This window comes from Carassius carassius, chromosome 16 (assembly GCF_963082965.1).
Source record: "Carassius carassius chromosome 16, fCarCar2.1, whole genome shotgun sequence".
Lineage (NCBI taxonomy): Eukaryota > Metazoa > Chordata > Actinopteri > Cypriniformes > Cyprinidae > Carassius > Carassius carassius.
The window spans coordinates 31,452,276-31,480,123 of record NC_081770.1 but is presented as its reverse complement, the minus strand read 5'-3'; the positions used below and the strand labels follow the sequence as shown (position 1 = coordinate 31,480,123).

General features: G+C 35.4%; 1 protein-coding gene across 1 annotated transcript in view; it reads left to right on the top strand.

The window, feature by feature from the left end:
• Positions 1-27,848, top strand: part of LOC132160131 (lisH domain-containing protein ARMC9) — a 53,688-nt gene that overhangs the window by 7,660 nt on the left and 18,180 nt on the right. The window contains exons 7-23 of the mRNA XM_059569848.1: positions 2,262-2,286; positions 3,166-3,323; positions 3,435-3,533; positions 7,861-7,896; positions 10,094-10,128; positions 12,635-12,746; positions 13,043-13,135; positions 14,537-14,627; positions 18,365-18,488; positions 19,104-19,243; positions 19,432-19,508; positions 20,560-20,634; positions 21,580-21,670; positions 22,134-22,195; positions 22,341-22,439; positions 23,365-23,474; positions 25,821-25,957. Coding sequence (XP_059425831.1) covers positions 2,262-2,286; positions 3,166-3,323; positions 3,435-3,533; positions 7,861-7,896; positions 10,094-10,128; positions 12,635-12,746; positions 13,043-13,135; positions 14,537-14,627; positions 18,365-18,488; positions 19,104-19,243; positions 19,432-19,508; positions 20,560-20,634; positions 21,580-21,670; positions 22,134-22,195; positions 22,341-22,439; positions 23,365-23,474; positions 25,821-25,957 — 1,564 coding nt within the window. The remainder of the gene's footprint in view (positions 1-2,261; positions 2,287-3,165; positions 3,324-3,434; positions 3,534-7,860; positions 7,897-10,093; positions 10,129-12,634; positions 12,747-13,042; positions 13,136-14,536; positions 14,628-18,364; positions 18,489-19,103; positions 19,244-19,431; positions 19,509-20,559; positions 20,635-21,579; positions 21,671-22,133; positions 22,196-22,340; positions 22,440-23,364; positions 23,475-25,820; positions 25,958-27,848) is intronic.

The window sequence follows — 27,848 nt, the reverse complement described above, 5'->3', positions numbered from 1 at the left end:
TGTGTAATCTGTCCATGTCACACGCACTCATGCAACCCCATATCATCAGAGATGCATGCTTCTGAACTGAGCGCTGATAACAACTTGGGTTGTCTGACGACAGAAGAGTTTTCCACTTTGCCACAGTCCATTTTAAATGAGCCTTGGCCCAGACAAAATGCCTGCGCTTCTGGATAATGTTTAGATATGGCCTCTTTTTTGATCTATAGAGTTTTAGCCGGGAACTGTGAATGGCACGGTGGACTGTGTTCAACGACAATGTTTTCTGGAAGTATTCCTGAGCCCATGTTGTGATCTCCATTACAGTATTATTCCTGTATGTGATGCAGTGCCGTCTAAGGGCCCGAAGATCACGGGCATCCAGTATGGTTTTCCAGCCATGAACTTTTACGCACAGAGATTGTTCCAGATTCTCTGAATCTTTGGATGATATTATACGCTGTAGATGATAATAACTTCAAACTCTTTTCAGTTTTTCTCTGAGAAAGTCCTTTCTGATATTGCTCCACTATTTTTCACCGCAGCATTGGGGGAATTGGTGATCCTCTGCCCATCTTGACTTCTGAGAGACACTGCCACACTGAGAGGCTCTTTTTACACCCAATCATGTTGCCAATTGACCTAATAAGTTGCAAATTGGTCCTCCAGCTGTTCCTTATATCTACATTTACCTTTTCCTGCCTCTTATTGCTACCTGTCCCAAATTTTTTGGAATGTGTAGCTATCATGAAATCCAAAATGAGCCAATATTTGGCATGACATTTCAAAATGTCTCACTTTCAACATTTGATATGTTATCTATATTCTATTGTGAATAAAATAGTAAAAAGTTTATGAGGTTTGTAAATTATTGCATTCCTTTTTCACTCACAATTTGTACAGTGTCCCAACTTTTTTGGAATCAGGTTTATACAACAAAAAAAGTGCAAATTCTTTTTTTTTATAGAGAGAGAGAGAGAGAGAGAGAGAAAATAAATGAAATGAAATGCAACAAAATAGGACAAAGATAAAATTATCCTCAGACATTATCACTTAAATTACTTTGCTCCAGCATGTTGCCAAGTAATGTGTACATTCCCATGACTTTGTCTATTCCAAAAATTTTTAAAAGATAAATGTTTTCATTGGACTTTCAAAATTTGAAACAATTTTGAAGTATGAAAATATGCAGCTACAGTTTTTTTTATGTAGTCGAGTTCATTTAGCATCATGTACAATGTGATTTCCAGTTATTAAGATCTGGAAGCAACAACATATTTTTATTGATTCACTGACTTTTTTTTTCTTTGTGCATGAAATCCCCCACATGCCAGCAAGCCAATCAGAAGAAGCATAATGTTTTATTTGGCCAACTTTGTTACACTTTAAATGACAATTAAATTTATAGTTAAGTTAAAATTTATCCAGTCACCAAAGTCCTTCTTTCAAATGATGAGCTGGATATCTGAGCTGTTCAATCTCCTGGGGATTCAGGAGTAAAGCTACTTCATCCATACATCTGTATATGAGGAAGCAGCTTTGATCCTGAATCTCCAGTCACATTGTAAATCATGATGACAAATTTCTGTGGGTAATTCAGTTTGTTTTATCTAAAACAAGGTTGCTCAATGCAAATTATTAACTTTTGTTGATTTATTAAACATTATCAAATAAAATTATGGTTGTCATCTCATTACAGATGCTTCTGTAATTGGCTTTTCTTTGGTAGACATCAAAACGATTTCTGAAGGTTCATGTGACAATGAAGACTGGAGTAAAGGTGCTTTGCTTTGATCACAGCAAAAAAAATTAACAATAATTTTACTGTTTTTATATTATCTACATAATAAATATTACAGACTCCCAACTTCTATAGTATTTTCATCATCTTCATTATATTTTCCTGTATAAAGATACAAAATATGTTTTAGTTTAAGTTTTAGCCATGCTAATAGGGATACTTGCCTTCGAAACAGGAAATGCAGTGACTCATCATCCTTAATAGTTTTACCTGAAACTTGAAATATCCATAGGCAGCTGAACAGTGCACCTTACAGTTTTTGATATCTCTTTGTAATAGAGGGCCAAAGTGGCTAAACGCATTTTACAATGTTTTACAATGGACTTTGGATTGTGAACACAAGTTGTGTGAATGTTGTGTTTGAGCAAAATGGAATGTTTTTGTGGAGTGTTTTTGTTTGAGGGCAGGGGCAATCGCTGACATTAATCCATCAAAATGAACAATGACTTGTTGGCATGATTCCTAAACACCACAAAACCAGAACGAAGGTGGAAAAGGCAACAAAGGTGAATTATTCTGACCCTAATTATTTAATTCAAATGTGTGTGTATATATATATAAAATAATACTTCATATAATAAAATATAAAAAAACTGTTATAATTTTGTCTCTAATAATGATAAAGTTTAGCTGTTTTATTTGCATCCGATGTGTCTGTAAAAATGCCCCGTTGCACAAATGTTTGATTTTGTCTTGTTTGAATAATGTGATTTGGCATACAATCATAAAAATATAATTGTTCACAAAATATGAAAAGTAGCTTTAATCCTGAATCTTCAGTCACATGGTAAATCATGATTATCTATTACTATGAGTAATAATTAAATTAGTTTTAACTTAGTAAAAATAACAGTTAATATAATCATATAATTTGATATTTAAAAAATAAGCATGTATAATTTTGTTCCTAATTAGTTGGGATTAATTAGCTGTTTTCCATGCAAACTGCCACGAAATGAAAATGTGCTTTTAAGTTCTAAATATTTTCGCATTTGTAACATAACATGAGGAAAATCCGATTTTTAGCAAGTTTTCGTTTTACATTTACATTTATTCACTTAGTTGACGCTTTTATCCAAAGCGACTTACAATTGCCACATATGTCAGAGGTCACACACCTCTGGAGCAACTAGGGGTTAAGTGTCTTGCTCAGGGACACATTGGTGTCTCACAGTGGATTCGAACCCGGGTCTCTCACACCAAAGACATGTGTCTTATCCACTGCGCTAGTACCACCCATTGTTTTGCTCCCTGATTGTAGATAAAATGCACACTCAGAAGTTGTTAACATCCTGTACTGTGGCGATGTGGCTCTTTTGCATCATGCGTGTTCACCAACCTCTTATTTGACTGTTTGTGTGTTTTTTGTTTTTTTTTTCTCCTAGAAGCGATTCAGCAAATGCAGCTCTATCTGACCGAGGCAGAAAGGAAGTCGGCCAGCTGCATGAGGAGATTCACTAAACTGCAGGCCGACCATCACAATCTCATTGGCATCACGGCCGAGTTAGTGGATTCGTTGGAGGCCACAGTCCGTGGAAAGATGGCAAGGAAACATCAACTTACACATTATGTACACAATTCCAACAATGCAAATAATTCCGTGGGACGGGATTCCTCGTAAAATGCTCAAGGGACTATGGTTGATGTTTTGCAGATCTCCCCAGAGTATCTGCAAGGCGTGTGTATGCGGCTCTTCAGCAGTCACATGAGACAGAGTGCTGCCCAGAGCGTAGACTTCACCAGACCGGGCACTGTGAGTCACTGCCTCCACAGAATACTGATAATGTTTATATGCATTTTAAATGCATTGGATACAAATTAGCAAATCTGTTTCTAAATATATTTTTCATATTATTTGTATATCCACACTCCACCCATATATCCAGTTTCTTTGTTAATTTGCAAATAAATAAATAAGATCTCTTTGTTCAGACAGTGTATATAGAATAAATATCCAATGTACATTGCATTCATATATTAAAATATATCATATTTTTTAACGATTAGGATTTTTTGCATCGCGACATCGCGAACATTTACTTTAGAACTGTCATTACCGTAATGTGATTTGGTATTGTGGATTGTGTTAGTGTTTGTTGCTTAAATAAATTTAAATGAAACACTTAACAATTTATTTAAAAAAAATAGCCTATATTTTTTGTTGTTACATTAATGAATCCCCATTGAAAATAATGAGTCATTGACAAAATTCTTGATTTATTATGGTAATGAGAATAAAATTTTAATTAGAATTTGATAGAACAGTGCTTCCCAAACCTGTCCTGGAGGCCCCTCCGCCCTGAACCTTTTGTATGTCTCCTTTATCTTACACTCCTGATTCCACTCATCCGCTCATTCGTTGAGGCTGAAAGAAAAAAATGTGCAGGGCGCAGATGGTCCTCCAGGACAGGTTTGGGAAGCACTGTGATAGGGCAATTAAATGTGCAAAACACACCATTTTTCAAGGAGAAAAGTCTGAATTTTAATAAACATTTGGAATTCTAACTTTGTTTCTTGCAATTCCAAGTAGAATTCGCTCTCTTGCAATTCTTTTTTTTTATTCCTTCACAAAATACAAAAAATAAAAAAGATTATTACGACTTTCTCACAATTCTGACTTTTTTAGAATTCTGTTTCTTGCAAAAAAAAATTATTCCTCCACAAAATAAAAAAATAAAAAAAGTATTTACAACTTTCTTACAATTGAGACTTTTTTCACTTTTTTTTCACTTGCATATGTGAAATGGTTTTCTGCTGTCTCATTGTTTTGTTATAAATGCCAAAAGAAAAAAATCTAAACTGTCCTTCCAGTCAGAACAAGGCCTTAGGGGAACAATAAGAACAAGTGCAGTCTAATGCACTGCTTTTCTGTTGTAAACATGCTTGAAATACATGTTTGACTCCTGTGCCATGTGTTTTTGCATTAAAAAAAACTCATTATTCTTAATGGTGATTCATAAGTGTAACAATATTAAAAAGATTTTCTAATTATTTATATTAGCATAACTTAACTTTCCCCAGGTGTGTGTGCACTTTGGATGGGTTAAATGCAAAGCACAAATTCTGAGTATGGATCACAATAGTTGGCTGTATGTCACGTCACTTTTTTATGTCACGTCACTTAGGCAAACTTAAGTGACAAACACTATCAGAATCTGTAATTTGCAATTATTTTAATCAAATTACAATAATGACAATGAAGATCATTTGGAGTGAAGCAAGCTTAATTGAAAAAAAAACATTTATGTCTTGCGATCTTGTTTTGTGTATGTTTCTCACTTTTTTAACCCGCTGGAGTCGATTAATGCCTATACGCGTTATGAGTCATTTTCTCCTGATAACACCGAGAAGAACTTAAATTACACTTTCAGTTTTAATCGTACAGATAAGTGCAATACATCAATCGAATCCGTAAAGGGTCTACTTTTTTGTATACAGACATAATAACAACAAAACTTTGTGCACTTATAAAATAAAGATAACAAACAAGGTGTGCTGTCTGCAGCCTTTGTACGTGCTGATCTTGATTAACAAACACGTCATTTAAATGAACTGTAACTCCGTGAATACTCAACGAAGAGACATGACAGAGATATCTATAGAAAGCTTGACATGTCTGCTAAACAGGTGCCGCCGAAAACAAATATCCTGTGATAAAGTAATCCATATAAAAACAATGCGATATCCGTTTTTCACGTCTCTCTTCATTATATCTAATGAGACCACCCCCCCGCGCTGAATTCGCTATTGAGATTCAAACTGAAGCGCGCGGCTTGAATACGCCCATAACAGAAGAAAAAGCAGTGAGACTGTTCTTCACGTTTTTATTTTACTGTTTGCTTCGCGATGAGAGGAATAAGACATAATTCACCCCAAAAAGATGTCATGTGGTTGAGGATTTGAGAAATGGATTTCCTCAGAAGAAAAAGAATGAAGCACTTTATTCAGCAGAGATCATAAACATGAGTAAGTCTCTTTTTATTTATATACTTGTACTAGTTTTCACATAACGTGTAAACATTTTACTAGTTAGACTTTTTCCAAACTATAATTCCTGACTAAATGTATAATCAAGTGAAACATTATGAAGTTTCAATAACAATATACTATACTATACCATTCAAAAGCTTGATGTAAATAATATAAATGTAACAAATAAAGATAACTGTAACAAATGTAACAAACAATGCTGTTCTTTCAATTTATCCCCCCTAAAAAACCTGAAAAATATTCTCAGCTCTTTTCAACATTTATAATAATAATAATAATAATGATAATAACAATAAATGTTTTTTGCATTGTTAATGTTAATGATGCAAAAAAATTAGTTTGAAAGTCAGCTTTGATTGTTCCTAATAAACTGTTTAACTGCTCCCCCAAGTGGATATTAAATTATGTTGTGGGATAATTAAATATATTCTAAATAAACTACAAACATAAAATTATATTTATTTTGTTCTCACATTCTTTCTTGTAACTCTTCCCTCTCAGTGACACACAGCTGACTGAAAGGCTCATTATGCAGCTCATTATGCAGCTCATTATGCAGCTCATTATGCGGGCCTTTGTCTTCTCAGGTGTAAATCACAATGATATTCATGATAGTTGACGCCTACTCGCATATGACTTTTACCAAAAAAAGTGTCTTAGAAAATTTAAATCAATATATTGTTTCCTGTAAGTGAATAAGATGATTTTCACATAATTTAGAAAGAAAAATTCTAGGCTACAAGCTCCAGTTCTCAAAAATCCCGGGAACCATTGTTCTTTGTGATTTATTGCCTTATTCAAGTGATTTACCATTTTTTGTTTTTCTCTAACCACGCATAACATTTTTCTCAAAAACACAATCATGTACATACATGCATTTCATATATTATTACAGCCCAGTTTGTGCTGATTACAGTGAGATTAGACTTTACCCATTTAGATATTTATAAGAAACTGAAAAAGTACAAATGCCAGGGCATGACAAAACTTCTCCAGGCCCCAAAAATACCCTCAGACTCCAGAGGGTTAAACATAAAAATGTGAATGGCGGTCACATTTACCATTGTTCACAGATTTCTTTTGTGAAAAAATCCAGTCATTTCAATTGGAATCCACACGGTTGTGAATTTTGCTACACTGTTAAACAGTGAGCCCTTTTTGTGCACAAAAATATGGCAAAATGTGACTGCATCTTTGGAAAGACACTAAAACTAGAACTTTTTAAAATGTATTCCTTTTATGATATGTATTTGATGTTTTATTTTCATTTTCTATCATCATTAAAGCTGAGCTCACACTACAGGAGTTTTAAAAACTAATTTTGAAATTTGGTTGCAACACACACATAAGGAGAATCTTTACATATAATCTACCATCAAATATTCAACATGCACACACTAAAAGATTTGAACATCGTGGCACATCACACACTAAAAGATATCATTAAGATCATCATGCCAGAGGGAGCGCCTCACTTGATCTACCACAACAGATCGTCACTGATGTGCTTTATTTTTTGTATTTTTTTGTGCTAGTAGCTTTCTGCATTCAAAACTGAGGTGATGTCGTGTTACTTCAAAATGTCAAGAAACAGTTTCCTCTATCTCCACCATCCAACGAAGCCGTACATCAGTTGTTTTGCGGTTTTGCACATTTGCTGTGAAAGTACTGATGTAATCATATAACCATCTTCATCCTGATTTAATCAAACATATCAGGGCTGCCCCGTGTATGCGAGCAGATGAGATTCGATTAGATTGAACATTACCAGATAATCATCAAACATCGGGACAGATCAAGGTGCTCACAAAGATGTTTGCTCCAATTCTCACGAGGGGTAAATCAGGGCTAAATCGGGGTAAAAATCCTGTAGTGTGAGGCAGACTTAAGTCGCTTAAACCAACCAAATCATTTTAGTTTATAAAATATTTTCCTACAAAGCCAACATTTTTCACATCCAGGTCCTACAAAGAGTCACATCAGATATTGCCTTGAATGTTTGGATATCTACATGCTTTTGTAGCTATGGTGTCCTCAATCATATCTTCCTTTGTGTTTGTTTGTGTGTGTCTGATCATATGCTCATGAAGGGATATTACTCTATGAGTCCTTGTGATGATGGATATGTAAGTTGTCTTTCTTCTTGCCTTGCATGTATGACCATGAGCCCTGCCTACTCTTCCTCCATTGTATTTTGTCAGAAAGCACTCTACTTCATCTAGTTCCCATTAGATTGCCCTAGTGTCATGGGACATCCGTCCTTGTTCGGTATACGAATGCTCGGCTTTGTCCGACAGTCATGTATATTGTTGCTGAATCCCAAAGGAAGCACGTTACACTGATTACTTTGAAGAGTGGACAGTATACTTACTAAACTGTTACAACAAGGACATTCAATATAGAGTGAAGGGGTCATGTCATTTTTTTATTTATTTTTATTTTAAAATAATCTGTGACTTCCTGGCGTCAGATTAAAAAAGAAACAAAGAAAACTGAACAGCCTGCATTTACATATCAGTGTGCTTACTTTTTGTTTAGAAACTTGAGCCAATTGGCCACAGTGAAGGAAGAAGAAAAAAAACCTTTGCAGAACCCCCCCCACCCCCCCCCCCCACACACACACACACACACACACACAAAACAATATTAGTTTGCTGATGATGTGTCCAAATGCAACTCTTCATAACAAGCCTTATTATATATATCCATAAAAATTGTTTTACAAGTGTCTTGTTTTAAGGAGGCTTAGATATGTTTTACTTATTACTTAGATATTACAGTAATAGTGATAATTATGTAATAATAATATAAATATTAATAATAAATCCTTAAAACAAGACTAATGTAAAAACCTTTTTTGATAATAAAACTTGTTTTCATAAAGTTGAATGAATTTGAATCTGGATACATCGTGGGCATTATTTGTATTTTGGTGTAGTATTTGTTTTTCCTTCCTAATTTATGATTTGTAAATATAGGTGGTTGTGTGTTACACACACACACACACACACACACACACATATATATATATATATATATATATGACACCAGGAAGTCACAGATTATTAAAAAATATTGAAAAATCTGAATATGATATAATCAATTTATTGCATCCTTGCTGAATAAAATAGTATTTGTTATAAAAACAATAATAATAATAATTATTATTTAAAAAAAAAATTAATGGCAGTGTTCCACGGTTTGCAAAAAAAGCAAGAAAAACAGTTTTCAACATTGGTATTAATCAGAAATGTTTCTTGAGCAGCAAAGCATCATATTAGAATGATTTTTGAAGGATCACGTGACACTGAAGACTGCAGTAATGCTGCTGAAAATGCAGTTTTGATCACATAAATTCATTACATTTTAAGAGATATTCACACAAAAAATGGTATTTTAAATTTTATTTTACAATATTACTGTTTTTTTTAGTTTGTATTTGTATTTTTGATAAAATGAATGGATCAAAAATACAGAAGAAAGTAATATTGTAAAATATCAGCCTTGGTGAGCAGAAGAGAGGGCTTTCTTAAATTTCTTAAACTCTTAAATTTGACATACATATAAACCATGTAATCCTTCTCTGGACCAGGATACACTCATTACGTTCAAACCCTTGTCATTGTGTAATCCACATACTCAGACAAAATGCAAATATTCAGAGCAAACACTTAAGAATTGCCAAACTTGAGAAGGTTTGTATGCATAACTCCGGTTATCTGAGCTTTTCCTCAAACCAGTTTGAAGTTAAACTAGCATGACTCACACAGCCCTTCAAAGAAGGATGTTTATATATATTTGACAGGAAAAGGAAATTTGGCTTCAGTTAACATACCTGCACACTAATATCACAATTCCTCACACTTCAAATAATGCGGAACCACCTGAGTTTGTGCTCACATGATCCGCCTGCTTGTGGGTTTCAGTGTAACCCTCCCTAAGGAACAGCTTCTAATGGCATCTTTGAGATGCCAGAATGTGCCGCTCTCTTTGGCTCAGTTAGCAGTAAGTTCCTGCAGGTGCAGTGCTGTAATGAGCATTGGGAATTCCTCTCACTAACCCCCTCCAACCTCCCTGCTTTTCGACCAGGTTATTAATTTGTTTCAGGTCATTCATTCATCGCATGTACACGTACATGTAACTCCACCGTACTGCATGCGCTCGCAACCATTGTAGAGCATAGGCTACTTAATTACTGCAACAACATCAATACTCACATACTGTAGAATAACCTTCTAAAAGTTCACTAACATGCACAGATTTTTTATTTTGTTTGCAAGCCAATGTATCAACTGATTAATTTCTTTTTTTTTCCCCATTCAGGCATCTTCAATGCTGCGGGCATCAGTCGCACCTCAGTAAGTTTTGTTTTTTTAATTGATATAAATATTATCAAATCTCGTCTCCCCAATACTAGCAGGTGTGTCTGAAAAACATTTCATAACTTGATGTATTTAAGGGATTTTTACATTTGATTGATTGATTGATTGACTCTTTTTTTAATACCCAAAACCCCTAAATATTTTATAAGGCCAGGTATTTACATCATAAAAAAAAAAAAAACTCAAAACAAAAATCAGGAAAACAAAAATCTACTATGTTTGGTTTCTTTTCATTTATTTTGAACAGACAGTAGTACATATAACAATTTTTTTTCCACCTAGATGTGAATATGCTAAATAGTATTACATTATGTTAAATACATATAATCTGCAGTACATATATACATACAAGGAATAAATTGAAATATATTTGATTTAGTTTAGAGATAAACAAGGGGGGAAAAAGCAGTACGACACAACCATAGATTGTATAAAAATGTAATGTAATTTTAGCCTATATATGGTGAGTTTCAGGTCAGTTTTGTGACAGGCTTAATTTGTACACAGAAAGGAAACTCAAATGTCAGAAAGCGACATCCTATTTGTTTTCTTCATTTTACAAAAGCATAATGTTTTCAGTGTGAGGGTACAGTACACAAATAAAAGTAGACCATTTTACAGTGATGCATTATTAATAAGACAATAAGTGTTTAAAGTTGATTCTGCTGGTATAAGGAAACAGTTGGAAGTGATCGCGCTGGCGCGCTTACACACACACACACACACACACAACACATCCGTTCCTTGACAGCGCAGTTGATACTTTATCAAAAAAAAAATACAATGAACCAAACATCAGCCTCTGTGTCACTGTTGGAACTGAAATAACATTAAAAAGCCTACAATTTACATAATAAATAATAGTTTAGCATTCAGATACATTACATCGCAAATGTGGAAATATTATGGAATATTTGGATTTGTGCCAAACGAGAGAGGTAGGATACACAAGTATAAAGCTCCATTTCCTAAACAGTTCAGTCCACAAGCCTTTAAAGTAAAAAACCTTTGTCAGTCTGTGAGAGACTCATTCAGAGTCAGCACATGGTCACTGTCCATTGGACTTTGTTTTCAAGTGCACAACTCTCGGCATTTGCTGTTCTTCTGCTGGCGGCCGGTTGTCAAACAGCGTTGCATTGCTGCTGGCACCCCCTTCTGGATTGGGGTGAAATGCCTAAATTCATTGTAAGGCCTCATGCACTGAACCGAGATGTCCATACAGTGACAGTAGCGAATCGATGCATTTTTGTAAGAAAAATGTCCATATTCAAAACGTAATAATCACTTTAATGTAGCTTGCGCTCACTGTTGTAAATGGAAGCAGTTACAAGAGCATGAGGTGTGTGCTGCGCAAGTGCCAGTGAATCTTGTGAAAACCAACGTTTCTTGACAGGAGCAAAGGGAGCAAAGTTTCCTTACTTTAGCAAAGTAAAACTAGTCTTATCTTGGCTTATATCGAAATCCTCATTTCAGACATTCTTCCTTACAAATCCTCCTTCGTTTTGTACTTCAAATTTTTGAAAGTAGTTTTGTTTTGATCTCTTCCCTGCATTTCCGCGTTTATCACTCCTGAGTGGCCCATGCCCTCATACGTCATCTGCCTGGAACTGCTTCTATGTAAAACCATGAGTGCGAGCTACATTAAAGTTATTATTACATTTTGAATATGGTTATTTTTCTTACAAAAAACACATTGATTCGATACAGGAGGACTTGTTTCCACCCCCTGGAGCTGTGTGAGACACTTTTTTTTTTTTATGGATGGGCGCTTTTTATTTTATTTCTTTTGGACTGATGTACTGCAACACCCTCTGAGTGCCATTAAACAGCTTGTAAGATCAAAGACAATTTTAAATATAACTCCAACTGGATTCGTCTGAAAAAAGAAAGTTATATACACCTAGGATGACTTGAGGGTAAGTAATTTATGGTCTAATTTAAATTTTTGGGTGAACTAACCATTTAATTAGAATTATTATGATAGGTTTACAATGTCTTGGTTTTATACCCATTAAGATTTAAAAATATATTTAAATCTGAAAAATATCTTAAGACAACATTAAAGATAGTTGCATTGCATAATATGTTTTTGTTACTATTATTATTATTTTATTCATTATATTCACAGTAAACAATATCTAGATTTATTTATTTGTGTATCATCTATAGCTTTCAATACAATCAAATAGTTCATTTTAGATCACCTTTAGAAACCCGGGTGAAACTGTAATTTTTGTTGTAAATTTTGTAAACGTATTAAATTCATATCTTATGTAGTTTTGTTAACTTTTGTTTCTTTTTGAAAAAACAAACTTTTATTTTTCTTCTTGTACTTGTTAGATCACTCAAATGTAATTCTATAAATGCCATCAGACCAGATTATGGAAACATGATGTTTCCAGAGATGGAAAGATTCCCATCAGCAACCTGAAGAGCCAGCTCTCATGTGCTGATTCATCATCCTTTCATTTTCTACTCTCAGGAGGCCCAAAGACGTGCCGTTGTTGCCTTCCCTTGACTACGAGAAGCTGAAGAAAGATCTAGTGAATGGATCAGATCGACTGAAGGCTTTGCTGCTTCAAGCTTTGCGCTGGGTAACTCAGAATTAGCATTAGTAAACTAAAAACATCACTGATGTATCCCGTCTTTTCTGACAAAAAAAAATCACAATTAAAAAAATAATAATAAACAACAACAAAAGGCTAGAATCACTGTTAATATTGGTCAAACATGCTGAAAACGGCATGGTCAAAATTAAATTGTGATTTATTTACACTTTAAAGGTATTTTGTTGTTTTATCTCCATCTTTGAGAATACACCCTTTAGAATACACAATGAGGAACAAATTGCTTTACACTTTACATGGCAATTTTTTTTGTAATTTCCCAGAGGTTAACCAGATCTCTACATGGTGAGCAAAGGGACACAGTTTTACAAGCCTTCATCAGCAATGATCTTCTGGAGAGCTACAGTTCAAAACAGGTATATTTCAAAACCCTTGTTGGGAAATTATATTTAAAGTAATTAGAACATTTTGATTTCAATTTTACAGTTTGAAAATAATATTTAAAATAGCTTTATTTGAAAATATTATGGCCCATATGTACTAACATCTTGCATCAGCGCAAACTGTCTTTTGGCATTAAAATAGTACTGTCAGGATTTATTAAAGACACCCCGTGAATAATTGTCACTGAAAGGCAACAGTTATTTTTGCAGCTGACCATACTGAATATGCATTTATAGGACTTTCCCTTTCAGATGCCAAATTAACAGGAGAACATTATTAAAATAAATCATGCAACGAGATTTACCAACATTTGCACTCGTCAAATTACTGGTATTTGCGCCATTATTTAACGCTCAGAAAAAAAGCATGTCTTAAAGCAGGTGATGATTTGTATTTGCGCTGGTCATTATGGAAATTATCTGGCTGCATCTGTGATCTTTAATATGTGCATTGTTAGTAAATCAAATGCAGAATTTTCCCCTCCCATCTGCGCTTTTGTAGAATTGCGCTCTAACACTAATCTGGCCTTATATATCAAGGCACTGATATGACCTTGCAGGACATGGTATTTAGCTATCTTGACACATTGTTTTCAACACTGATTGCCATGTGCTGCACCTATAAAATTATGTAAAGCTTTCAATTTTGTCATGCTTATCGATGCAAAAACATCTCTGTTTCTTTTATGTGGAGATGTCATGCTGTCGACTGGGCTGAATAAATAAACATGGAGCTTCACATAAAAATATAAACAATCTAGTCCATTGTCCACATAGACTCAGTGATTGGTAGATTTGTTTAAATATATTGTAGGATATTTTAGGATAGTATGCAAATTTATAAACTGTTTTGAAAATGAACCCTTTATGTAATATCAAAATATTTAAATTGCATTTCTATCCAGATTTTGATATATGTTTGTTTTGTGGTTCACTATGAGTGCACTTACACCACAACAATTAAAACACTTAAAATAATTAGTGCTGTCTATGACCTAGTTCATTTCTAAAATGTGTTTACCAACTGTCTGTCTCGGGTATTTAGGATGAAGCTGAATGTGGATGATCAGGTTTCAGCATATTATTTGACATCTTGACTCAAAGTCTTCCAATCATTGTCAGCAAGTTCCTTATAATATAATATCCTTATAAGATAATAGCATACGTGCTTTAGCTCACTTTTCAGTCTTTATTCAGGTTGACTATCAATATTTCATGTTACTAAAATACAGAATAAACTTGGAGGGCAGACAAAGTAGTCATTTTCACATTAATGAACAACTAATTGGACCAAAAGCCATATGAAAAAGCAAAAAAAAAGAAAAGAAAATGGCCAAATACATTTTTGACTAACCAGTTGTGTTAACTTTACAGAAAACTGTTCTTAATCTGATGAAATCCAAAAATGAGATCATCAGACAGTATATGGCACGACTCATCAATGCATTTGCCTCTTTGTGTGATGGTAAGTGAAAATGGTTTCAGTTCAAGCAAAGACGTCTTGTTTTGTTTGTTCCAGTTTTCTTATTTTTCTTCCTTAAACCAGTTTGACATGAGAGAGTGTAAAAAAAACTTGGCAGGTAGTGATTTCAACTCATTCATCATAAACAAACATCCCTCCGATGCTCTAGGTGGCGCAATAATGTGCAAAAAAATAAAAAAAAAAACAGGCTAGAATTTAAATTCTGATCCTGAATTAATTTTGAATGTGGATTTATATGTCCTCCTCAAATATTTTGTGGGAATTTGCCATTTTATGAAAAACATTTTTAAACTTAAGGTGTGGTAACATTAAACGTTGTTCTGTGAAGTTTTGCAGGCTAAATCTATTTATTTCAAAAGGAATTCACAACATTGCTACACTACATTCATTGCATTGATTGCTATATTTGTTATGCTATTCAAAGTAACCAGAGAAGCTTTTTTGGTCTAAAAAATTTGCAGAAAATTAAGCTAATGTGTAAACAGACTTGGCAGGATGGTTCCAGATTCCACCCGCTAATTTTACACACACACACACACACACATCACTCCAGTGCTCTAGATAGCGCTAATATAAATAAAAATTTTTGACCCTGAATCAACAGAGCATGTGGTTCTCTTTCAAGCATACGTTTCGGTGTCTCACTATTGGATACGCCCAATTCCATTACGCCAGCCCCAATTGGCTGGCAGACGATCTACAAGATGTGTGCAAACGCGATGCGGAGAAACTCTGTGGCCGACTGTAGTAGCTGAGACTGCAAAGTCGCTCTATGAGGAGAAGAGGCTGCCGAGAGCTAAACGGGCAGCGAGACAACTCCTTCCAATCTTTCCAGATCTTCTGGAAGAGGTTTCTGTCACCTGGAAGGACAACCCTTTTATTAGTAAAATGCCCATGCAAGGGGGGTCTGCACTCGACGTGGATGGTATGAAGAAGGAGGGCTTTCTTCGCATGCCCCCTCATGGAGCCTTTAGTTGCAGCGCATCTGCATCCAAAGCGTACCGTGGCTGCAAACCCAACATTGCCATCAAAAGCAAACTGCTTCCAGTCAAGCATGAACACCATCGCTCTGCTCGCCGCATACCTGGCTGATCTACAAGATAAGGTGTCTTTCAAATCTCTCAGAAAAAGAAAAGGAAACCGCCTTAGATGCACCATTTGTTGCAGAAGGTGTTTTGAGTTCAGCGCTGACACAGATGGAGAAAAGATGCATGTGCAGTACAGACCACAAACCAGTTTTTGATTTGGCCATATGATGGTGCCGGAACATTGCAAATAAACTATCAGCGAGGAGTCCTGTTGGGTGTTGAGAACAGTACAGTACAATTACAGACTGCATTTTGCCACTTTCTCTGTTGGACTCAGCTCTAATAGGCATTCACTTAGGCAGACTATTTATGAGAGAGTTTCAATGCTGGGTAGCTTCTCTTAGATTAGACCCGTTATAGCACCCCTGGAGGAGAGTTAGAGTGATGTCCGCGGCAGTCTTGGCACTGCGTCACTGGCAGCGCCCGTGCTTTCTGGTACAAGGGGTACTGATGGGCATTGTCCAGACCAGGAAGGTCAGAACGATGGACGTTATGAACGTTGTCCGGCTGTGGGGGCATTAACAAGGGCAGGGCAATGTCATTGTCACATAAACTACTTGGAAATGCTGGCCGTGTTTCTAATGTTGAAGCATTTTCTTCCTTTTCTGAAAGGAGATCATGTTCTCGTGAGAATGGACAACACTACAGTTGTGGCATACATAAACAGACAGGAAGGTCTCAGATCACTCCCTTTACACATGTTGGCACACAAACAGATTTTGTCAAGCAATGCCAGTATTTTATCCCTGAGAGCGACACACATACACGGCATCATGAACTGGGGTGCAGATCTGCGGTCCAGGGGAAATCCCCTTTTTGGAGAGAGGAAACTGAACAAGGAAGTGGTTGGTCAAATTTGGAGTAGATTCGGCAGAGCGACAGTGGATCTCTACTCATCGCAGGACAATGCTCAATGCCCTCTGTTCGTCTCTCTGAAGGATCAGAGCATGCCTCTGGGAATAGACACACTGGTGCATGAGTGTTCCTGCGTTCTCCTGTATGCATTCCCACCGATTGCATTGATATCTCCAGCCCTTTACAGAGTGAGGGAGGAGGGTCTAGAATTATACTGGTGGCTCCGCGATGACCAGGGAAATTTTGGCCGGCGGAGGTCATACATATGCTGTATGCAGAGCCATGGTCCTTGCCACTGCGTTGGTGTGCGGCTAAACACGTAATCCCCATTCAGTGTTCAGTGGCAGTTATTCTATCATTTATGCAGGATATGATAGATCAGGGTAAAGCATTCTCAACAATAAAGATGTTTCTGGCTGCAATATCTGCCTGTCATGTAGGTTTTGATAACAAAACTGTGGGGCAGCACCCTTTGGTATGCCGGTTTATGAAGGGTGTGCTTTGCCAGTCTCAAAACAGTGGTCAATTCTATTGTTCATCTCAAGTTAAGAGCCTTAAACCCACCGCCTTTTGCTTCAGCAGAACAGCAAAGGCTGGATATGTTATATCTGGTGCGTGCTTTACGCATTTACACAGAGAGGACTAAAGGGTTCAGAGTGAGTGATCAGCTGTTTGTGTCTTGGGCGAAGTCGCGTATGGGGAAGCCGATTACTAAACAGCGTTTATCCCACTGGATAGTGGAGGCAATTTCTCTTGCATATGCCAGTAAGGGTCTTACGCCTCCATATGGCTTACATGCTCATTCAACGAGAGGAATGTCAACGACATGTGCCCTCTTTAAAGGGGTTACGTTACAAGATATCTGTGAAGCGGCGAGTTGGTCCTCACCGCACACATATGGGAGCTTCTATAGACTGGATGATACAGCTCAAACGTTTGCACATGCCGTTTTGAGCATTGGATCTTTAGTTTTAACCAGCCCTATAATAGTTTCTTTGGTTGGCAGGAGACTTCGAGACAGGCTATCTGGCAATATGGGAGTAAGGATATCCCATAGTGAGACACTGAAACGTATGCTTGAAAGAGAACAATAGGTTACTTGTGTAACCCTGGTTCTCTGATAGCCTTAAGTGAGGTGTCTCACCAGAACACCCTCCTTGCTGTGCGAAGCAAGAAGAGGTGTGTTTGTTTTGAATATTGTAACGACGTTGCGTCACTTGTTTTATACCGAGAGGAGGGAGCCACTCCCTGACACAATGTCATGTCTGCCAATCAATTGGGGCTGGCGTAATGGAATTGGCTTCTGAGGAATACGCGTAACACCTCACTTAATGCTATAAGAGAACCGGTGTTATGCAAGTAACCTATTGATTTATATTTCCACCTATTATTTAAGTTTCACAAAAAAATGCTATTGTGACCTTTATGTGGATCAGTGACTGTAAACAGGGACACACATTTTATTAATATATTCTGAATGGGTGGGCTAGAAACAAAATCCTGATCCTGAACCAATTAAGCATGCGTGGATTGTGTTGGCCATCTGGCATTTAATAATAAAAACTACTTTTTCAAACTGTTAAATGTTGTTTGGTTGAATTTTCATAAGATACATATAAATTCAATTGTATGCAATTGAATGTAATTAATTCCTTGTTGCCAAAATTTACGGAGCAGAATTTTTGCATTTTCATTGTATTCATTGTATTACATTGTGTAAACATCTTTAGTTCGGAAACATGTTTATTGTCATCTCATGCACTGTTGCACACCCAGGACGCATGTACCTGTCTCAGATACCCTCTTTACTGAGGTTTCTGCTTGATTCTCTGAAGACTGAAGAGAAAGAGTCTGTTACTCGAGAAAACGTGCTAGCAGCGCTGCAGAAACTCAGCCTCAGGTATGCCTTTTGCTAATAAATGTTAATAAAGACACAGACTGAAATCATGTTTACAGTTTTTTTCTGACTTTTGAAAAGTGTGTAAAACATGTTGAAATGTATCAGCTACATATATATATATGTATATATATATATATATGAACATAGATGTATTTTATTGGTTTAGCTTTTTTTTACTTAGTTTTTGGTGCTTTTATATTTATATATAAAACATTTAAACCAATAAAATATATCTATGTTCATATCGGTGGCATATCTGCGGCAAATATGCCAATGCAGCTATATCGGCGACAGGTTCATATTGGACGATAAATTTGGCAAAACAATATATTGGTCAGACTCTAGAAATTATTTTTTTTTAAAAATCAAAAACTGAGGTGCATAAGCTCTGATCACTGAGCCATAGGATAAATAAGTTTTAAAATAATTTAAAAACTTGTACTTGAAAGAGAACAAAGTGACAAGAGATTGAATCCAAGATTTGATAATATAGCACAACGAGAAATTTAAGCAGTTTTGAATATGATAACCAAATAAGCTGAAGCATTTCCAGCACAACACAATTTTAAACACCTAAAAAATATCAGGTGTTTGTATATTTTCTGCTATGTGCAGGCGAGCTCAGCAATCTGCTATGATCAGAGACGGTCTGATTGGCTGGCTGGTCAAAGAGCTCCACGACTCCGACTGTCTGTCTGACTACACGCTTGAATATGCCATTTCCCTCCTCATGAACCTCTGTCTGCGCACTCAAGGTAACCAATACACTGGCACAATGATCTTATAATCAATACCTGTCAAAGAAATAAAGGTATGTTTAAACAATTGTATTATTGTTCATCAGCCTTTTTTAGTTTGCATTCTTTTATTTGATTTGCTAAAGTAAATAGAGTAGTGTACTATAATCAGAGCAGTGTTTATTTTAGTAAGTCTCACATTTCAGGAAAGAAGAAATGCGCAGAGGAGGCCAAGCATGTCCTAATTGTCCTGACGGAGCTTCTGGGACATGAGAACCATGAGGTAAAGCAGTTATTGTTCAAGCGCTATATGCACAAACAAGGCTTGTTATTTGAGCTTGTTCACCGCCTTCCTGATTGGTGAATACCACAAGGCGTCAATTAGCTTAGGCCTTTTTACGTCAGCTGATTCTCAAATAAGAACGCTTTGTCAACTTTGGATTTTAAAAGTTTGTCTTGCAAGTGTTCCTTGAAGATTTCACTCCCTTTTTTGAAACGTTTTAATTGGAGAATCAAGCCTACACTATTATTTTCATTAATAAATTTGCTCAGCACCTCAAAACTAATTAATTTTTTTTAGACCAGCATACTTATAATTTCTTTAGTTGCAGAAGAGGTTCCAAAGACAACACACTCAGTCTTATTAGTATTAAGATGAAGAAAATTCCTTGTTAACAAGGATTTAATCTTGCATAAGCACTGTACAAATTCATCAAAGGATTGAGAGCCTTTTGGATCAATTGGAATATATAACTGAATATCATCTATTCATAGATGATGCATAATATTAAAGGTATAAAAAAATTTGCCTAATGGGCACATATACAAAAACAATAATCTAGGCCCTAGTATAGAACCCTGTGGCACACCACTATGTAATTTAGCTCATGTAGAGCACAAATTCCCAATGCAAAACAAAAAAGACCTGTCCTTTAAATATGACTTAAACCAAACTACCTTAATATGAATAACATCTTTCAAATGCCGCAATAAAATGCCATGCCACTGCGTTGGTTATTCACAGTAATAAGATTTAAAAAATAATAATAATAATTTGTTATAAAGCAAATGACAAAAATAAATTACATTTCAGTTTTAAAGCTGCTCTGCCGAAGACAGTATTGTCACTTTAGATCAGTTTAGTGTAATGATGATTTAATATAGTTCAATAACAGTTGTAAAGTTGATTAAATATCAAACTTAGTGTACAAAGCTTTTATAGTTAATTATTTTATGATATGTCTCCAAACTTTGGCTGTTAGTGGATAAAAGTGTCTGGGATGCTGAAGTTTCAAATGTTCATTGCATGTTTGTGTTCATGTATGCAAATATAGATTCGGTATTATGTGAATGGAGCATTATACAGCATCCTGTCCATGCCAGAGATACGAGAGGAAGCCAAACAGATGGTATGTGTTTAATCATAGTTCATTCACAGGTGCAGAACATCAAGATTTTTGCTTTGACTCCAATGAATAATACATATCCAATTCATTGCATTTGCAATAACAGTCAAATCTTTCAAAGTTAAACAGCGATGTATGATGCAACAAATGAAAAGGTTATGTTTCAGAAAAAAAGCAAGGAAGCATTAAATTGATGAAAATAAAGTAAAAATATTAATAATTTTTTTACAAAAAAAAATTACATTTCCAATAAATGTTGTTTTTTGAACTATCTTTTAATCAAAGAATCCTTAATTATATATCTCTATCGATGACCCCCCCCCCTTTCCCTCTGCCCCCCCCCTATATTTATTTATTTATTTATACATGTATGGGTTATATATGGGTGCCTTTCAACCCTCGCTTCACAATTCTCAAAAAATTTGGTTTTAATTTTCCATTCACTATATGTCATTTCATAAATGGTACTCAATCAAGTACTATAGAGACATATAAGCTGATCAAATTTAATGAGCAGTGCATGGGACAAAATAACTTGCATCCTCTTATACAAAACAAAATAAATAAATAAATAAAATAAAATAAAAACTGGAAAATGTATCTAAAGAGCCAAGTAATGCTTATGTTATGAATATAAAAAACGTAACCTATTATAACACATACTTTCATAGTCATTTTTATGTTATCATGGCAAATGAGTTAAGTACACCAAAAGGCACCCTACAGTGAAATTGACTCATATATATACATAATATACTTCAGGTATGCAGATGTTGTGATTCTTCTCCAAGCTTGTCTCTTGCATAATTGGTTTATTTATTCATTTTTTTGGAATCCCTGTGGAGAAGATAGACAAGAAAAATCCTATAGTGACCCATATAGATGGGTTTGCTATTTGACTACAATCACATAATACAGAAAATGTGATTATTTTGTTGTTGCATTTAGAGTATGGAGGAGATCTTGCGCTGTTACAGTAAAGAAGAAAATCCTGAACTCAACAGGCAGATTGAATTCATAATCAAACAGCTTAACTCAGGTAAGGAAAAAAGCAGTAAAAAAGTGTTCACCTAAAAATGAAAAATAGATTTAAAATAATAATAATAAATTTGTGATTGCCTTATTTAACCCATGTACACAAAAATCCTTGGAACACAAAAAATTTTTTTTTTTAACAATATCCCAGTCTCATTGTTTCTGTAAAATAATGAATGAAAACTAGGTATCAGGTTCAAAAGGAATGAAAAAGCCCCATAAAAGTATCACAGCCTTGGTCAGTATGACCAAATAATTAGTTTGACACCTTTTAATACTGCTTTTATGATTTTGTTTTAATTTTTTTTTTTTTTTTTATTCACTCACTGTTCAAGTTTACTGAATTGCAAATATTTGCCAGGATATTCCTCAAAAATGCATCTGCTGCATTCCACCGTTTATTTCCCATATTTATGTCATTATTTTACTGATTCTTTTGTATTCATTTATGATTCTGCTATCTACAGTGGACATCCCTGAACATGAACCTGAGTCGGATGATGAAGAGGATGACGATGATGATGACGAGGTTATTCACTTTGGTCATGTATTCAATACAAGATTATTGCTCAACATGACTTCTGATATCACAGAACAGGCTATCACTGTGATTTGCATTTGATTGGCAGTTTCCCACTCAGTCCTTTGATCGAATTCTTTGATCTTGTTGACAGGAAGATGTTATGGAGGCAGACCTAGATAAAGAGGAAGTCCTGCAGCCTCAGCCAAAACAGCTCAGTGGAGAATCTTTGCTGACAACAGAGTATCTCGGGGTAAACCCTCACTCTACAGTATATTTATGATATTATGAAAGAAACCAGAAACTGGTCCAGAACTTCACATGCAAGGGTGTTGTTGGTTAAAACATGCAAATGATAAATACAAGAGGACTTTTCAAAGTCAATTTAATTTTCTCACCCACAGGCCATCTAAGATATAGTGGATTTTTTTTTCTTCACTAAAATGTTAAAGATTTTTAGCTGAAACCGTGGTCCTTGGTGATTCATAAAATGCAAGTCAACAACTACCATCGCTTTGAGAGTCAAAATGTCATATACAGGCAACAAAATTAATACCTGTGGCTCCTGACGATATATTGAGGTCTTATGAAGTGAAACGATCAGTCTGTGCAAGTAACTGAACATTATTACCTATAATCCAGAGCCTCAGACAAGTCTGTTTGTTTCAGTGAACTAGATTAATTCCTTAGTTTATGTAATCAAGCAATGAAATGACATATATGAAATCATATTTTTAAACCACCCAATAATGTGAAATGTAAGTGTTTTACATTTCTGAAGCATATAAAGTGAATCAACTTGTCTTCATCAGCTCAACTTTATACATTAATAAGAAACCGTAAAAATTTTCATTTCACTTCTTCATTCAAAGTGCTCAGTTCACGTATGCGCATATGAGCAGCGAACTGTTTCCTCAGTGACTGTTGGAGGAACTGGAGCACTGAATGAGTTCACCAAAACCAGCATTATAAGATTATTTACGCCAGTGTCAGGCATCTGAAAGTGAGTTTTAATTGAGTAACTTGTAGATCTGTTTCATACAGTTCAGTCTGATTTGGTGAACTGAACCAGTTCAAAAGAATGATTCCTTTGTGAACTGTTGAGAAACTGTTATACATGTTGTTTTGTTTGCGATGCTGGATGATCAAATGTTAAGTATCTTTATGATGCTTTGTAGATAATGACCAACATGGTGAAGATGAAGAGGAGATCATATCCTCCATCATCTCGCAGCATAGATGAGCCCCTCCAACGGCCCGTTACGCCCAGTTCCCACAAAAACACCATGTAAGAACCTCTTTTCTGAATTCCTGTTCACATCAAGAGTAATATTTGGTGTTATTTTAGAAACAATCTTATGCTTGTTTGACACCGTAATGTCAGTTTTATAGATTCACTCCAAATCAAGATCTATCAAGTCAACCTATATTTTTTATTTTTTATCTTGCATGCTAATTTTAGAATCATTCAGAGAATCAATTTGAGATGATTATACAAGCTACTACCAACACAGTGACTCTTTTGCCCACAGCAGAAGTGCTCCTTTCACATTTTTTCTTGCCAATCCAAGTAAATAATTCTTCCCTTAAGTCAAATAATCTTAATGTGCATGCAGGATATGCAAGACTCCATCCACACTTAGATATATCCTCATTGTTTCTACTGAAGCATATGGAACGGTGATGGGAATGACTGCAGACAATTGGTTGCGTGACTCTTACTGTTTTAACCTTGGTGCTTTGAAATGTTATGAATGAAAGAACACAACATTGTGATTATGCCCTTGATTGGGTGAGAACATATTTGAGCCTTGTATATATAATTTATCCAAAATGTTGAATAATATAATAATTAGATAAGATAATATCCTCTCAAAAGGACTTGGAGTAGACAAAGTTGAATGGATGTCATTTAATGCTTGGGGGAATAGTTACAAATTTGTATATAAATATACTCTAAACTAGAATTTAATTATTTATTTATTTATTTATTTATTTATTTTTTATTTACTACTACTTAAAGGAGCATTGCGTAGGTTCTGAAATTTCTAACCGTTACTGACACCAGTGGCCGTTAGAGGAACTGCAGCCAGTCTCATGCTCGTTCTCAGTGCGCACGCTCTTTTTTTTTTTTTTTTTACTTACGAGGAGTGTCCATGGGTGTCTGAATTAGCCTTTCGCCGAGCCCCGCCCCCCTTAGTTACTGTTGCTACTTCCGACAAACAAATGGTCAAAGACGAGATTGCCATGACGGGAAGAGGTATACCCATGCGTGTCAGTGACCTTTTTTGGAGTAATACCTCTGCGATATCCTCCAGATCGAGGCAAAAGGGGTTACAGTATTACAGAGAAACACCATGACCTGTACCGCAAATGCAACCAGCACAGCCTTGTGTACCAGTCATGCTCTTGCACTGCCGGGAAAGTTCTCTTTCATATGTTATGGTCTATTATTGTCTATTGCAAGTAGCTATTTTTATTATTATCTTGGTGAGTAAAGGTTTTAAAAATGATAACTAAATACTAATTGAGTCTTAAATGCATAATGTAGACATATAGCCTATATAGGCTAATGTTGGCATTATTCTTTTATTAAATTTCAGCTGCTATGGCGAAGCAAATAAGGCAGAGTCTTTATCTTAATTAATTTCGTTATTGCCAAATACCCATCTTATTTAGAATTTATCTTAATTAAAATTAAGAAAGACTCGTTTTTATTGGTTGGCCTATTTATAGGCTAAATGAGTCTATACCTAGGGCTATTTAGAGTTCTGAGATGTTACGATGTCACAGAGGACTTATTTTATTTCTTTGTTCAAACTTCCAAGTGGCCTATTACGTTAGTCATGTATAAATTATGTTAAAACATGTATAAATTACTCATTCTTGACAAAAGGCAAAAGAGCTGTGTGCGTGCGTACATTTGAATAATGTCGGGTTGTAAACGGGTTCGGGCTTTTAAAAAGCTGTCAATCAAAATGTACTTGTCTTGTCTCGGGCCGAAATCTGTCGGGCTCGGGTCCTGTCGGGCCTAACTTTTAAGGCCCTATTACAGCTCTATTCTAGTGTCCGATTTACAAACACCGTGGGCGCACCGCTTCACCATCTTGCTTGGAGTCAAAGTTTGTCGGAACTGCCTCACATAGTAACGGTTGCTATGATGACAATGGCCGTTTTGGGGGAGGGGCCGGCGAAAGGCTAATTGTGCTGGAGTCCATTTGAAAACACTATTGCCGCTGCTTACTATAATGGCTGGCGTGCCATACGGTAGTAAGCCCAAGTAGACAAGAACGCGCATGACGTCACATTTTGTGAATTTTCGCGCCAATTCGGGCCCGACTCCTCCACAAACAATTGAAGCTACAGGCTGATAGAGGCAACCGTGGTGGACAGTCGAGGTGTCATTCTTTTTTTTTTTTACATCATGGTTGGCTCATACATGTACAAATGAAAACTATCTTAAAGATTTTTTTTAAGTAAAAACCTCCACATAGCTCCTTTAAAGGAACTATAATTTTGCCATCACAGATATTGTTTCTGAAAATATTTTCAGTGTTTCGTCAATTGAATTAAAACACATCCGGCATGTTGGACTTGGTAATGTATATCTTTATATGTGTATTTTCCTGTACAGAGCTGGTGGTGATGGAGTCTATGCTATTACCCGCCAAAGAAGTGATGATAGCCCCGCCCATTCTCGCTTTAGTTCCCGCCCACACACTCGCACCGGCAGCCGCCCCAGCACTGCTGAATCCATCCACCATACTTTGGGTATGTGTGCTGTCGATTTAAATATTTAAATATGTACTCCAGCATGTCTTAATTTGTTTTTTCACTTTGTTTTTTTTTTACATTGATTTACATCCTTTTTCATCCAGTTATGCTTTTTGTAAAGTTGTTATTTTACCTATTACTCGATGTCATTGTTTTGTAACCCTTCATTAAGATGAGACCACAGTTCCATCTTTAATAAATATTCAATGTTTCTCTGAAATGATTCAATTTCTGAGGACTTTAGCTTGGACTGTGCTTTCGTGGTTCTCTCATTTCCGTTCCAAGTGCACAGCCTGATGAAATCACTTTGATGTGGTTTTCAGTGCCTGCAGGCAAGGATTTGTCTGAGAACGCTACCATCCAAGCACGATATCAGACAAAGCCTGATATGAATTGCTGAAGTTGTGCGTGTGTTGTCAAATTTCATAATTCTTTTCTCTGAAACATAGTTAATCATTTCCATCAGTAGAATATGTTGTTCATATGTTGCCTCAATGTGTATTATTTTCTTTTTATTTAGTATCAGATATGCAATTTTATTCAGCCATGTTATGAACATTTAGGACCTCTAAATAAAGTTTAAAACTCTGATTTGGGGGATTGAAAAAAAGTAAATAAATAATAAAATGCTACAAATGAAGTTAGCAAAAAGGCTGGGTATCAAGTTTGATAATTTTCAGGAACCGATCGAATTGCCTCGATACCATTGAGTATCGAAAAACATCTTGTTGTTCAGTACCAAACTTCGATACCTGAGGGGTTAATCTTTGATACCTAAGGGGTTAATTTAACGTGAGCAAATTAGCCTGCAGCACTAGTGTGTTCGATCAGAACAACATTAAGTTAAAGTTAATGACTGTCCATGGTGATCCAGGACACTGTTCCAAATCTGCCACACCACAGAGCACTACTCACATAATTTACCATAAAATTACATTATATTTGTCCCAAATTATTGTTAATGTACATTGTTAATGCACATCATCCTAGGCTGGAAGATTGTGTACTGTGCATCTTTCAACACAACATTTGTCTTTTTCTCCATATACTTAATATAGAGAGCTAATAAAAGCCATCGGTCAAGTTTTCTTTTTCGGTTTGCTCTGTTTTGTCAACCACGTATTTCAATCTCATCGACGCATTTTTAATTCCTGAAGTGAACTTTTATTTTAACTGTTTTATGTTAACTGTTAGACAAAGCATGCAGTTTTCAAACATATTTACTTTAACTTCTTAAGTGATATCAATAGTATGACATTTTAGATGCTTCCGGAAAAAAAATAAAAATAAATAAATAAATAAATAAATATATATATATATATATATATATATATATATATATATATATATATATATATATATATATATATATATATATATATATATATATTTATTTATTTATATATATTTATTTATATATATATATATATATATATATATATATATATATAATTTTTTTTTTTTTTTTAACGCTGGATTTTAGTATCTACATGGCCCTAGTGACCCCAAATGCTACATTTACACTGGTGCGTTTTTGTTTTTAAATGAAAACAATCTTCATCCTTACTGGTGTTTCCACTGCATTTCAGAAAATATCTCTTCACGACCAGAAACACGCATTACTTGATCATTCATGCGCACTGTATCATCATGCTACATAATACAATAAATAAGATTTATATTCCTCTTTTACACAAAACTCACTTTAAACCACCATCAATTGTTTGTAATAACTTCCTATTGCCATCTGTTTGTTTTGACCATGTAATGTTGAATCATGTTATTTCCTTCGAGTCAGAACAGGAAGAGAAAACAGCCAGACAGACCATGCTAGAAGCTGCAACAGCTCATCAGTAAATAAGTGGAAAATGAATAGAAATGTCTGATA